This window comes from Corapipo altera, unplaced genomic scaffold (genome assembly GCF_003945725.1).
Source record: "Corapipo altera isolate COAL_440 unplaced genomic scaffold, ASM394572v1 113, whole genome shotgun sequence".
Taxonomy (NCBI): Eukaryota; Metazoa; Chordata; class Aves; order Passeriformes; family Pipridae; genus Corapipo; species Corapipo altera.
Window position 1 is genome coordinate 4,957,856 of NW_020884895.1, and position 13,294 is coordinate 4,971,149.

The window sequence follows — 13,294 nt, forward strand, 5'->3', positions numbered from 1 at the left end:
AGCAAAATTAGTCTTTTAGCAGTGTGGCTCATTGAAATTGAATATTACAAGTACAGTCATCAGAAATATAATCACATAAATTAATGCAGTTGGGACCACGGGCAGGCAAGTGGCTAATGAGTTTAACCTCTTGACAAACACGAGGGGAGGGATTAGCAGCCAGAGCTCTATTTAGCAAGATTAGGCCACTTTGTGCCTTTCTATACCATCCCTAAACATTGTTTGGTTTTGTACAGGGCCTTTTGTTAAAAAAAAAATAAAATTTGCTTTTAATAAAAGAATAGGGAAAAAGTCTTTATGTACCTCCAATGAGATCGACCAATAGTAAGGCACAGGAGAGCTGCTGATTGTGAAAAGGATTTGTCCCTCCAGTGAAATCCATGGCAAACCTGGCTCTCCAATGTGATCCTGAAATAAAATCTGAAAGAAAACTACGAAATGTACAGGGGAAGTGAGATGTTTTCTTCCTGGAGTGTAGACAGTTGTAATGCAGGAGAAGGAAGAATGAAGATAAAAGTCTTACATAAAATAGTCAGCTCTTTCCTTTTGTAGTCCAGCTCTTGCACCGCCTTTTCTTGGATGTCTCTTCATCTTTCATGCATCTCGAGTGAAAAGAAAAATCTGGAAAAGATAGATTACTCTGCTTCCCATCAGGAGTGATATTAGCTATGGTGTGAGAAAATTCAGAGGAATTCATCTAGGGAAACAACTAATTTTCCCCAAGAGAAAGGCCATTTGGGGCTCTAGACAATTGAGGAAATAACTCAGAAATGTGGCAGAGAGTCTATCATCCTTTTCTGATTTATTCTTTTATTTTTTAGGCACGATCAACTAGGGAGCAGCGTTGGGGAGCACCTCTTCTCTCCAGAAATCACTCCCTGGAAGAGGAATTTGAAAGAGCAAAGGCAGCAGTTGAGGTATTATTTCATTTACTGTTCTGTTTTCAGCTAATGTTCTATAGATTTCTTGTTTATCTTGCAGCACAAGCATAGGAGAAAGTTGGAATTGGATTATCTAAAGCAGTGAAAAGACACAAATCCTGGAGTTTCTAATTTAAAATAGCATTTTATCTCATTTAAAAGAAAAAAACCAAACAACAAATAAACAAACACCAACCCTTAGCTATAAACTGAGATTAGACAGAACCAACTTTTCAAGCTCGATTTTTATTGCTATAGCAAGTGGGTAAAGAAAAATGCCCCATAAATGTAAGTACTTCCAAACTGAAAGTAAAAGAGGAAAATATTTTTCCCCAGCAACTGAACGTGTGCACTCAGCTATTTAAGCTCAGACACAAACCAAGTCTCTCCAGGGGAGCCTGAATTCAGAATCCCTGATAAACAGCACAATTACCTGCTGTAATGCAGACTGCACATGTAGCAGTAACCATGCACCATTTTCCCATTTTTACAAGAAGTGGCAGAGCATTAAGCACAGGAATATTTTTGTTTTCTGACAAATCAATTTGGTTTGAAAAGGTGAAGCTATTTGGATAGTTCTCCAAGTGCACTTTCATGTTTTTTTCACTAACTACATTTCCAACACCTGAAACATCTCTCGAGTGTTCTCCTATACCACTAATCCCAACTGAAATCCTGATCCTGACTAGAGACAAGGTGGAATACAGGGGTTTTTTTAAAAGAACTCAACAAAAAATTAGATATAAGCATCGACCTGGAGGATCATCTGGAGCATTGATCCGTAAATGCCGTGGGTTCCATTGGTAACCCTGCAAAATCCTGTCACCACAAAGAGCCAAGACAGCTACCTTCCACTGAGGACAGAATTTCAGGCTAAGTTATATAACAGCCACTGAAATTAATTTTTAGGGTGGAAAGGATGAAGCTGCAAAACCGATTCCTCAAAACTTGTTATTTTTAGCATGGACTGAAGTCTCACTAGTCTCCAAACCATCTAGAACACTTTAGGGTTGAGATTCAATTTAAATTTGAGCCATGTTTTTAATAGTCCCCTAACTCAAGTTTTTATACCATTCCAATTCCAGTGTTGGCAGTTGAACTATTCTAAATTAATATTGGTTGATTACAAAAAAACTATGCCTAATTCATATGCTGGCTTTTAGCTAGAAACAGAGTTTCCTTTTTAAGAAATTAAGCTGATTTGTAGGGTTCTTTTAATTATATGCTATCGTAAGAGTCATGGTTTCTACTATGGTTTCTTGGGATTTTATTGCACAGAGAAAAAAATCTTGTCTGAGCATACAAGGTTAAAATGGACACAAGCAGTAACTAAACTCTTTTATAAACTAAACACTGAAGGCATTTTTCTTGTTTTTTCTGCCTGCGTTGCTTTTTCCAGATCAAGTAGGTTCTTTGTAAACAACTGCTGGTGAGGCACGGGAGGTGTTTTTGATGTCACACATCACACACATTTGCTCGTGGCATGAAAGGAGAGACTTGTTTTCAAATTGTCACTGCTTAAAATGCTCAAGGTGTTCCTAATTGCACTCCAGACTGATCCTGAAGGTGGGACATGATGTGCTGCAACCTGTAATGGCAACACAGGGAGTCTGATGCTGAACATCTTGGCGTTACTGGTTAAGCGAATGATGTCAGTACTGTTGCAACTGCCAGCAACTGTGTGTGATGAGGAGTTTCCAGACACTCAGAGAGAAAAATGAGTTGAGTCCAACAACAGGTTACACGACATTATTGAATTGCTTTATAGAGTAAAGTAAGGAGAAGAATATATTGTATAAAAAAACCCCCAAACCTACAGACTAAAAGGTCATTTTGAGGCAATAGAGAGGTTGTTAAAATACTTTAAAGTAGTCTCAGAAACAGCTATTAAAAGGAATCTAATTAAATGTTTCCCTAACTGTGTAGCTGGCAGTCTAAAGTTATTCTTTTTGCTTAAAATAGAACCTTGGACCAGGTAGTTAAAATGTAAAGGAAAGGATTCTCCAAGACCTTATAGAGCAGTTATTTCCATTTACATATGAAAAGAGATGAATTTCCATCCTAGATAAAATGAAGTGGTAAGAAAGCTGGAGTGATTGAAATAAATTGGAGCCCATCTCAGAAAGATTAGTGCTTTCTTAAGCGGAGAACAGATACAGTTCAAAAATTCATTTTTTAGGTTTTGGTTGTTTCTGCAGTATTCTTCAATTGAGAAAGCTCCAAGCGGTAAGATTAGCCAGAAAACTGATCAAGTAAAGGAAGCAAATCTCAGGTTCTTTGTGGCCTAGTTCGAAAGGAATTAATTAACAATTCAGTAAATGAAGACACCAAACTTTATCCTCCACCCAGTATTCACTTTAGAGCTTTGGGAATGGTTTTAAGATGTCAAACTTTGAGATTAATGAAGATTTGTGAGGTAATTCTTTCTTAAGAAGTTTTAATGATGTCTGCCATTGGGGAATCTTTTAAGAATAAAGCAGTAAGTAAAATAGCTTTTTTACTAGAGAGGGTCCATATTCCCTCGCAGTGATCGGGTTCTTGCAGACCTCACTACCTTTTCTATTCTTCTGGAAATTGGATTTGGGTTTTGCCTCGTGGTTTTTTATCTTCATGATTCCCAAGTGCAGTAAGAACTATGTTTTAATGTAATTTTCCTAATAATTAGCTCTTTTTTACCACAAATTGGTACTTTTGAATTTTTAAAAAATGCTACTCTGGGGATTCAGGTCCATCCTGTACCTATATTCTGTTAAAACAACTTTTTTATCATCTGCCATTTTAGTGGTGATAGATTAGGATAAATAGAAATAAAACCAAGAAAATGCAAAGACTTCCAACTGAGAAATGTCTCAGAGATGGAAAAAAAAGGAGTTTTGTTATTTTCTTATTCCACATTTCCCTGATTAAACTGCAGATGCCACACTGTTTCATGAGCTTATGCATAAGAAATTTTGAGCTGTCCTTCTCAGCATCACTTTATTTACAACACAATGTCACTTGAACCATCTGCTGTATAATGTACTGTTGTAAAGCATCAGAATATATTACAGATAAATTATGTGACAATAGCACAAAAAGATGGGATTAATTTCTTCTAGCCTAGGAACACATAGTCTAGAATCATAAGCTTTGTGGTTCCCATGAGTATCAGTCCTTTCTGTACCTACAGTGTTCCTGTTTCACTATTTAGACATCACTTCAGATGTGCCTGGGAACTAAGAACTTGAGTCATCAAGATGTATTTTATTTGCCACTCTCCCAAATCATGATGGGTATCTTTGCCTTGGTATATCAATTTTTTATATAATTTTTTATCTCTACATTTTATTAAAACTTTCAAGTTTCGTTTTGAGAAGGTATCAGCTAAGGAAATCTTATCTGGTTAAAAGTACATGAGTTTAACTGTGCCTTCCACATCAAAGAGTGTGTTGATGCAGTAATCCAAAGAAAAATGACAGAAACTTACTTTGTTATGCATTGGTCTAAAAGGAATATTGCAAATTAATTTTTGACACTACAGGACAGGCAAAATTCTAAAAGTCATGAAAACAGGTAAATTTGTAATTTATCCAGCAATATTGAAAAAGTGCACCCCTCTCCTCCTTTCACTGTATAATAGGAAGTAGAGAGCCTGGAAATATTTTGCCTCCCATTTGTTTAACTGCTTCAGCATATTTTTAAATACTAAAAGTAAAAATAGCCTCTTTGACAAAATGCAGAATTTTCTGCTTGGAAGTAGTCAGATGGTACGAACATTTTTCCTGGTTGTCATTCTACTTAACTGCTGCAGATCATCTGAGAATGTGTTAAATGTGTTCAACTGGTCTGAAAACATTTGGTACATCCAAAGTAATTCACCAGCATTAAGGCAGCAAAAACACTGAAATGAGGTTAATTGGCACCAGTGATGTAGCAGAGTTAAAATTAGGTCTAGGAGTCTTGGTGCAAAGCCAGATCTTCAGGAATGCTCAATATTAATTTAACCTTCCTGCCACTGAAGTCAATGAAAAAATTGCTACTAATGGCAGCTGGAACAGACTTAGGCCTTTGCCAAAGGTTGTGTGATGGTTACACTCCTCTTCCTCAAGGACATTAAACTGCTCTGCTACTGACATTGGGATTTGTCACAGTAGAATTACAGCATTTTATCAGGTGCCATGATCCAGGTGCCCAGTGCAGCTTTGCCACACTCGTTTCAGAAACCCCCCATGCTGGATGTGCTCAGAATGTCGGAGCTTGGCCCAAACAAGCAAATCTTCTCTCATCATTGCAAAATAACAGTTGAGTCCTGCCCCATGTCCAAGTAGTGTAGGATGAGTGGAGAGACATTGTAGCAAAGCAGGTCTTCTCCTCGTTGCATTTTCCCTCCCCTTTTGACTCACTGGAGATGGACATCCAGCATGACTACTTGAATGCACTACAATTCATTGGCTTTTTAAGTGGAGTATAAACACAGTGAACATCTGTGGGAATTAAAAATATGTAATTAAACAGCAGAATTTGAATTTAAGACCTAAACCCACTTACATGCCTGCTTACTGTCTGCAGAAATATGATTAGATATGTTTCCAAACCACTGATTCATAGGGAATTTCTGGGAGAAAAATAGGAGCAAAAATTTAATATAAACATATATATATATTCATATGCACATTCATATCTATGAATTTATATATTCATATATATAATTATTTCTATAACTTAATCTGCTTAAAAAGGCATTACTGATTACTTTTCAGTAGTTTTATTAGTTTTAATCTGAAGGAAAGGGAAATTTCTACTCCTTCCCTCATCCTGAATCTCAAAATCACTGCTAGTATAAACACGAACATGTAATTTGTATTTCAGTGCACTGCAAATTTGTACTGAGTGAGAAGTGGTTGATAGAGGCATCTGTTGAAAAATGGGATTGTTTTAGGGATTCAAGTGCCTCTGCTCCTGGCTAAGAGTTAAAGAGGGAGCAACCTGATTCATTATCCCAGCCTTTTCAAACTCTAAATGGACATTTCAGCACAATCTCATGACTATTTATAAGAATGTATTTCCTTCAAGTCTGGAATGAAAGCAAATTCTGAAGGTGTGTAACAGAGCGGTCAAGTGCCATTCGCTTCTATTACCCAGAGTGAAATCTCCTCTCCAGGAGTGAATGGTTCCCATTCAGAGGAACATTGCAGGTACCTCCACAGGTCCCATAATTGCATAATTCAGACAACTCCGAGTACCCTGGAAGAAAGTGCTGGATATCAGGAGGCACATGTTTTCCTTTTTCCAAGTACCTAAGGAACATTGCAGCAAGTCCTGCAATTACAGACTAAGCTCTATTTTTCAAATCATGCCTGGATGTGGAGCAGTAGCAAAGTTGTCAGTCTTGTATCAAATATTACATTTCTAACCTCAATAGAATTATTTGTGCTGTTTTCTTTGACATAAATAAATTGGGAAAGTGTGCCCCCAGTAGTGTCATTTCACTGAAGCTCTGGCCATGACCTTGCAGGAACTGGAGAACTTTGGAAAGGCCCCTAGTGCTGGGCAGATATTCTGCTATGGATCTGTTTTTGGGGGTTTATGGATAATCTGTGGAGATCGAAATGGCACCTAAACTTGGATTCTCCCCTCTTTTTAAATCCCATTTCTGCTTTTTGGCATCATTTTCTAGTAACCACAGTGGTTCCCTCTGTCTGGTCGTTGTACATCCTAAATCTCGTTCTTTTTTTCATAATTTCTGTTTCCCTTGTGTTTGCATTTTTCCCTTGTCTTTGAGCTGAATGTTAATCTTACTGTACAATTTTATAATCTCTTGTAGATTCCTCTCACCAGCACAGTACATAGTGCAACATTAAGATTTCTCCACTATGTCAAAAAGCCCAATTTCTATTAAATCTCTTATGCAAATACTCTCTGTCTGAGCTTTGACATTTCCCTTTCACAAAGCTGAAAATAATGCTGAATATAACAAAGTGAGAAGTTCATTCTCTTTTAAACTGTTTTATCTATTGTTATTCTTTAGCACATGCACTTAGTTGATTTTTCTTTTTTTTTTCTTTCTTTTCTTTGGTCAGAGACTTGCAACATTCATTTCCTTCAAATTTTCTGTAACCATTTGCTGTTAGTATCAATAAGAAGCAGTGTAAGCTGCTGCAAATCCTGCTTCAAACAGGACATACGCTGCCTCTGAGATAAAGAGTTTTCTGTTGACAAAATGCATTCCAATATGAGATGAAATTTAATTATATGAAATTCCAAACAGGAGCTGTAGCATTTCAGTCAGTGTGATTATTAATAGAACTAATACCATTCAGCAAAATTGACAGACCACTGGTAGAAAGAAATTTAAAGCTTGCCAGTTTGTTTTAAAGTTTTTGTTGTTCATTTTCTGTTTTCTTCCTTTTCCTCTAGTCAGACACAGAGTTTTGGGACAAAATGCAAGCAGAATGGGAAGAAATGGCTCGCAGAAACTGGATTTCAGACAACCAGGAAACTCCAGGGCAAGTCACCATCTCAACCATCGAGAAGGTAACACCAAGTTTTCCCATCCCTCCTGTGCAACTCTGAGACAAGACTCAGCTATTCAAAGGATCCCAAGGAAATTCATTGGATGTGGAAGTTAACTTTACCCAAAAGAGTTCATATTCTTTAATTGTCTATGAGTGGGATAGATTTAAAAGACCTTGCCATAGTGAGAATACATTTAGACTTGCACACTGTCTGAATTGTGCTGAAAGATTCACAAAGCAAACTGCTGGATTATGGGCAGTTTTGAAGACAGGCACCTAAGGAAGAGTACCAAATAAAAATATCCTCAAACACTGTTGAGGATAGAAATGACAGAGATTCTGTCTCTCTTCTTCATTCTTTCCATTTCACATTTTCATTTGACTTCTGTTATGTAGCTGATATTAGCATACACCCTTTATACTGCAGTGACAAGAAGAGAAAAAGGCAAAATTTAAAGGAATACTAAAATAAACTCAGGTGTTTGCAACACTGTTCTGTATCTGGAAGTTTAATTGAAGATTTCAAAATTTTAACTGAGCAGACATGAGGTTACAAGCACTGCAGGGAGTCAGCTGCTTGATGTGTGCTCTTTACAATTCAATTGGATATCCTGGGCTCATGATAGGTTCAGCTCTGCTGCTACTGCAGGCAGTGTGAGTTGTTGCCATTATCTTTGATGGGAGTAGGAGAGCCCACCATTAGCACCAGTAAGTATCACTTCAGAGCTAAGGTAAAAGTAAAGAGAGCAGAAACATAAATGTCTGGTGACATTTTACCTTTTTACCCTTTCTATAATTGAAATTCCATGGGGGAGTTCATACCATTTTCACAGAACAAAGGATGTTTACATCCAGCTGGAAAATGGTGAGTCATTTAATTTTTTGGACTTGTCATTCCCTGCTACAGTGCTTCATCACGGGTCCATTATCTCTCTCCTCCAGGGTTATTATTTCCATACTGACAATCCCTTCAAAGACTGGCCTGGTGCTTTTGAGGAAGGACTGAAAAAAATGAAAGAAGGTGACCTTCCTGTTACAATCTTATACCTGGAGGCTGCTATTCTACAAGAACCCAACGATGCAGAGGTATTCACTCATGTGCCTTTTACTGACAAAGGGAACGGGGATTCCCTTTAGCATGTAGTCATGGAAGGATTTGGGGCTCAAACTTTTACTAGTCATGATTGACTGAAACAGATTAAATTCCAAGAGTTTTGAATTAGTATATGACTTTAAACAGACAACAGTGAGTCCTTCACAGGATGAGAAACTGTTTTTGTAATATAATTGTTTGAAATGCTTCAAACCTTTCCTTCATATCCTGATGTTTTCGAAGTATCTTGTAAACGCCGCTATTGTAAAAATAACATTGTTGATTTAATGAGTGTTGAAATTTTTTTAAAAGTTATATAAATTTCCTTAATATTGCTGTTTTCAACAAGTATAGTGTTAAAGTCTGTTTTTTTGTAAAAAATATTTACAGTGTAAGTATCTAGGGTTCTTTGAATGTACTGCTGCATTAAACTAAGCAGCAGTATTTCAAAAAGCAGAGAATCCCCAAACCCTCTAGAACCCCTTAAATCTATACACCTTAATAATTCTTCTTCATCATTTTCCATAAAATTCTACCAACATTTAAAATGTACAGTAGCTTAAATCTAAGAAAGCAGCATGTGATCATACACTGACAGAACACCCTTGCATTCATTGACTATAAACATTTATTGGGCCCAAAGATATTCAGAACTGTATTGATTGGTACTGTTGGTATCACCCCATAGAAAAATCTGTAGTTAGTGCTGGACAGATCTGCTCTTTTATCACCCCTGTGTTTAACACTGATATTAGTTGTAACTCTGCAATTGGGTATATATAACAAAATAAGAAAATTATGATTATTCTTGCAGGCCTGGCAATTCCTGGGTATAACACAGGCAGAGAATGAAAATGAGCAGGCAGCAATTGTCGCCCTCCAAAGGTAAATGAAGTTCAGTGCTAAATCAAGGGTCTGATGAGTATTTGGTAATAGAGACCTGGGGATATTTAATGTTATTCTTATCTTGGAATGTGAAGCATTTATTGAGCTCAGTAAAGCATTCACATAGATATAAAAACTTTCCAAGTGACTTCAGAGGGTGATTAATATTTCTGTTTTATTAAATAAGTGCAATATTTAACCTAGTAATTTAAGTAGTTGCACAAAAGAAAAGTTATGTGGCCCAATAAACTTGAATTAGGCATAATGCAAATGAAGTGTCTTTTTGATATTCTAGCCACTTAGCATGTTTTCTGTAGTCTGTCCTTTAATGAAGAGGTTTTCTTAATTGGAGACAGCTCCCTTCAGCTGCTGAATGCTAGACTGACAACGTTTCTAGGTTGATAGAGATGTGAATATCACAGAATGCTTGTATGTAAAATGTGAGTTCCAAAATATCAGTATTATTATTATCTTTGTGTAATGGGCTTTTATGTTTCCATTTGAAGCAATATTCAATTGCATCAGCACTGTTAACCATGAAGTTATTTCATCTAAGGATACTCAGACTTATTTATATGTAACTTATGAGCTTACCTGGATAGAAATGCAAGGGATTGCCTGATTTAGGGCTTGCTTATCCCCAGTTTTCAAACAAGCAACAGCAATGTTCACAAAATAGATGAGATTCTGTTTTCAGTTAATAGTACGCAACCAGAGAAAGACTGCTTGAGGTGATTGTCTCCAGTTTTGTCAAAGAACAACTGAGAAATCAGGATGACTGTTAAGATTCATAGAGATGGAAGAAATTTTAGCTTCAAAATCCTTTTTTTGCAGAGCTGAAAACTGTATTAAACTGTTTGCTTGAAATTATGTAAAGCTTCTCTTTGTTTACTAGACAGATATTACACAAATGAATCTACCTACAATTCCTCATAGTCAGAAGGATGAAAACAAAACTTTTACGTGTAGTTTTATGTACATATGTGTGTATGCACAGCAATGTGTAGTATATGTGTGTATACACGTGCATAATGCACTTATACAAAAATAAGACAATGTCCCTTTTCACAAGTATTATTGGGTAGATCTTACTTGTGTGAGTGGTTTTCTTTACACGGCTTATTTTGGAAGAATTCAAGAATTGTATTTGGCTACAAAAATGTTTCAATATATTTTTATTTTCTGCCTAGGTGCTTGGAACTACAGCCAAACAACCTAAAAGCTCTGATGGCCCTGGCTGTAAGTTATACCAACACTGGCCATCAACAGGAAGCCTATCAAGCTCTGAAAAACTGGATAAAGCAAAATCCAAAATACAAGTATATAGTGAGAAGCAAAAAAGGGTCCCCAGCGCTTAACAGGAGGATGTCTAAGACAGCAGATGAAAGGTAAATGCAGTGTAAATCCTGATGGTGGAAATTGTAACATCACTGGAACTGATGGTGCATGCTGTGCCTCCTTGCTCTGTATAAATCCAGCCTGTTCCTTGTAATGGAATACTCAGTATCTCTAGTGGCAGGAGTGGGAAGACAACATAGGACATTTGGTTTAGAGACTGAAGGCTTTATTTCTTATGCCATCTCTGGAAGTTAAAAATAAATAATAAAACAGCTTAAAAAATATGCTTCTCCTCAACTCCCGTTACTTTCCTCTGACCCTGCCTCCTGCCTCTGTAATCCCACATCCTGCACCCTCATTCTTCAGCTGCTTCCACATCCATACCAAGCCTTCATCCTCCTCTACATGTGTGTGCTCTTCCTACTTTCATAGTTTCTCCTGTATCCCAACCCAGCCACTAGGATCGAGGAATGAGCCATTTTGCAGTGTGGCACAGCTTCAGTTCTCTGAAAAGACTGGGAGGTGGCATCCGCTTGTTTGAAAGCCATTCTGGTTCTAACCAAAGAGGCAGTATAGTCATTTTATTTGTCTTCAGCTGGCATCCATTTTAAATAACATAATAATTTATGAGTTGGCAGCCCTTTCTCATGATTTCATGAGGTCAATAAACAAGTACTTCTGGACTGTGAGATGCATGATAAAGTCATTAAAGGCATAGACATGATTTGCAGAACTAAAACACTCGGGCTATCTCACTGCTTGTCATTTTGAAGACAGGCCTTATGTTTTACCCTTATCGCTTACAAGTCCTGGGTTGACAAGATAATTGAGTATGAACAAAAATAAAATATGCAAGTTCTGCTTAATTGCTAAGTGTGTTATTCTACTTCAGCTTCATCCCGCTGACATCTGGTGCTGTCAGTGCAAAGGTTTTATGAAGTCTTTTTTTATGAAGTGGCATCTTTCTTCAAAGGTCTTGGCTAGTCACTTATCTATTCCTCTTAAGAATACGACTGTTTTTGCCAGTAAGGAATGCTTTTATGTCCGAGAAAGTCATCTAATCGGAACAGTTTTAATAACCCTTTGTGTCATCTCACTTGGGTTCATGGCCGTACTTCATTTTATAGATGAAATTTTTATTCCAGTCATGAGTTTACATCACCACCTTGAAGTAGATCTTTTCCATGATGAAGAAGCTTATTTACAAATTTTAGGAATATATCACTCCTGACAAAGGCACTACAAGGATTTTAATTTCCAGCTATGCAATCAATATTGAAATATTTGTAAATAACTGTATAATGGATCTTTATTTTTTCACCCTTGTCTAGCTCATTACTCGAAGAAGTAAAGGACTTGTACCTGGAGGCTGCTCACCAGAATGGTGATATGATAGACCCTGACCTGCAGACAGGACTTGGAGTTCTTTTTCACCTGAATGGAGAATTTAACAGAGCAATAGATGCATTTAGTGCTGCTTTAACTGTTCGACCAGAGGTACATTTTTTACTTCTACATTTTAAAAAATTTAGCTCTACAGGCCATTTTCCTTCTCCTGTCTCGATCAGGCTGTTATTAATGAGATGTCACTTCCGCCATTAAAATTTCAATACCTGAAATAGAAACGTTAATTACAAGACAGCCCCGTTTAGAAGCAGATTTATACACGTCCAATTTCTAGCTGTGTCCTGATTAATTGTAGTAGTTATATAAAGTTGCCTGTGACCACGAGTCAGAACCTCACATTCTGTGTCAATTAAGATACAACACTGTTATTTACTGCAGTCCTCCTAACTTTGCAAGCAAAAACGAGCTATTCTGTCCCTTTTTGACACATACAGTAGAAAAACTCGTTTTTTCACCAGGACTATACGTTATGGAACCGTCTTGGAGCGACCTTGGCAAACGGGGATCGCAGTGAAGAAGCTGTCGAGGCCTATACACGCGCTCTGGAAATACAGCCTGGCTTCATTAGGTCCAGATACAATTTAGGGATAAGCTGCATCAACCTAGGGGCATACAGGTAAGTTAAAAAAATGTGTACACAGAAAGTCAGGGATCACAACTACCAAGTGAAGATTCATCTTCTGGCTGAAGCTATCTAAGAAAAAAAAGTAATCAGAATATAGCTGCATAATCTCGGCTGTTGTAAAATTTTGTCATTAGTTTTTATGAAGTACTAGCAAAGCAATGGTACTTTTCTTATAGCCACAAATTCTACATAATAAAACTACCAAGCTGCTTAAGCATTTTTTAGCTTTAAGTGAAAGTACTATTATAATTAGTGAGATTGTTCTTGCACTTAAACTTAGTCCTGTGCTTAAGAGCATTTGTAAAAGAAAATATAAGAGCCCGTTGTTGGAAGGGAAACTTCAGTTAAACTGCTTCAAGTAGTTAATGTCACCAAAAACACTTGCAGTATATCCTTCAGGACTGAAGGATGGTATTCCAGCTGTCAGGTTAAGACAGGTAAGATGATGGGGAGCTACACTGCAATGAAGACTACTCCTAGATGTATGAAGAGACTCAGCTTTGCATTACTACAAGCCATGCCCACCTGTTTA

At 37.1% G+C, this 13,294-nt stretch overlaps 2 protein-coding genes across 5 annotated transcripts in view; one reads left to right on the forward strand and one right to left on the reverse strand.

Moving 5' to 3' along the window:
- The window catches only part of PEX5L (peroxisomal biogenesis factor 5 like), a 105,823-nt gene that overhangs the window by 85,572 nt on the left and 6,957 nt on the right, over positions 1-13,294 (forward strand). For all 4 annotated transcript variants that reach the window (XM_027647138.1, XM_027647139.1, XM_027647140.1 and 1 more), the window contains 7 exons: positions 822-917; positions 7,317-7,433; positions 8,357-8,500; positions 9,322-9,392; positions 10,583-10,780; positions 12,062-12,227; positions 12,596-12,753. In XM_027647138.1, coding sequence (XP_027502939.1) covers positions 822-917; positions 7,317-7,433; positions 8,357-8,500; positions 9,322-9,392; positions 10,583-10,780; positions 12,062-12,227; positions 12,596-12,753 — 950 coding nt within the window. The remainder of the gene's footprint in view (positions 1-821; positions 918-7,316; positions 7,434-8,356; positions 8,501-9,321; positions 9,393-10,582; positions 10,781-12,061; positions 12,228-12,595; positions 12,754-13,294) is intronic.
- USP13 (ubiquitin specific peptidase 13) overlaps positions 11,140-13,294 on the reverse strand; it is a 61,502-nt gene continuing 59,347 nt past the window's right edge. The window contains exon 23 of the mRNA XM_027647137.1: positions 11,140-11,153. The gene's annotated coding sequence lies outside the window, so the exon portion shown is untranslated. The remainder of the gene's footprint in view (positions 11,154-13,294) is intronic.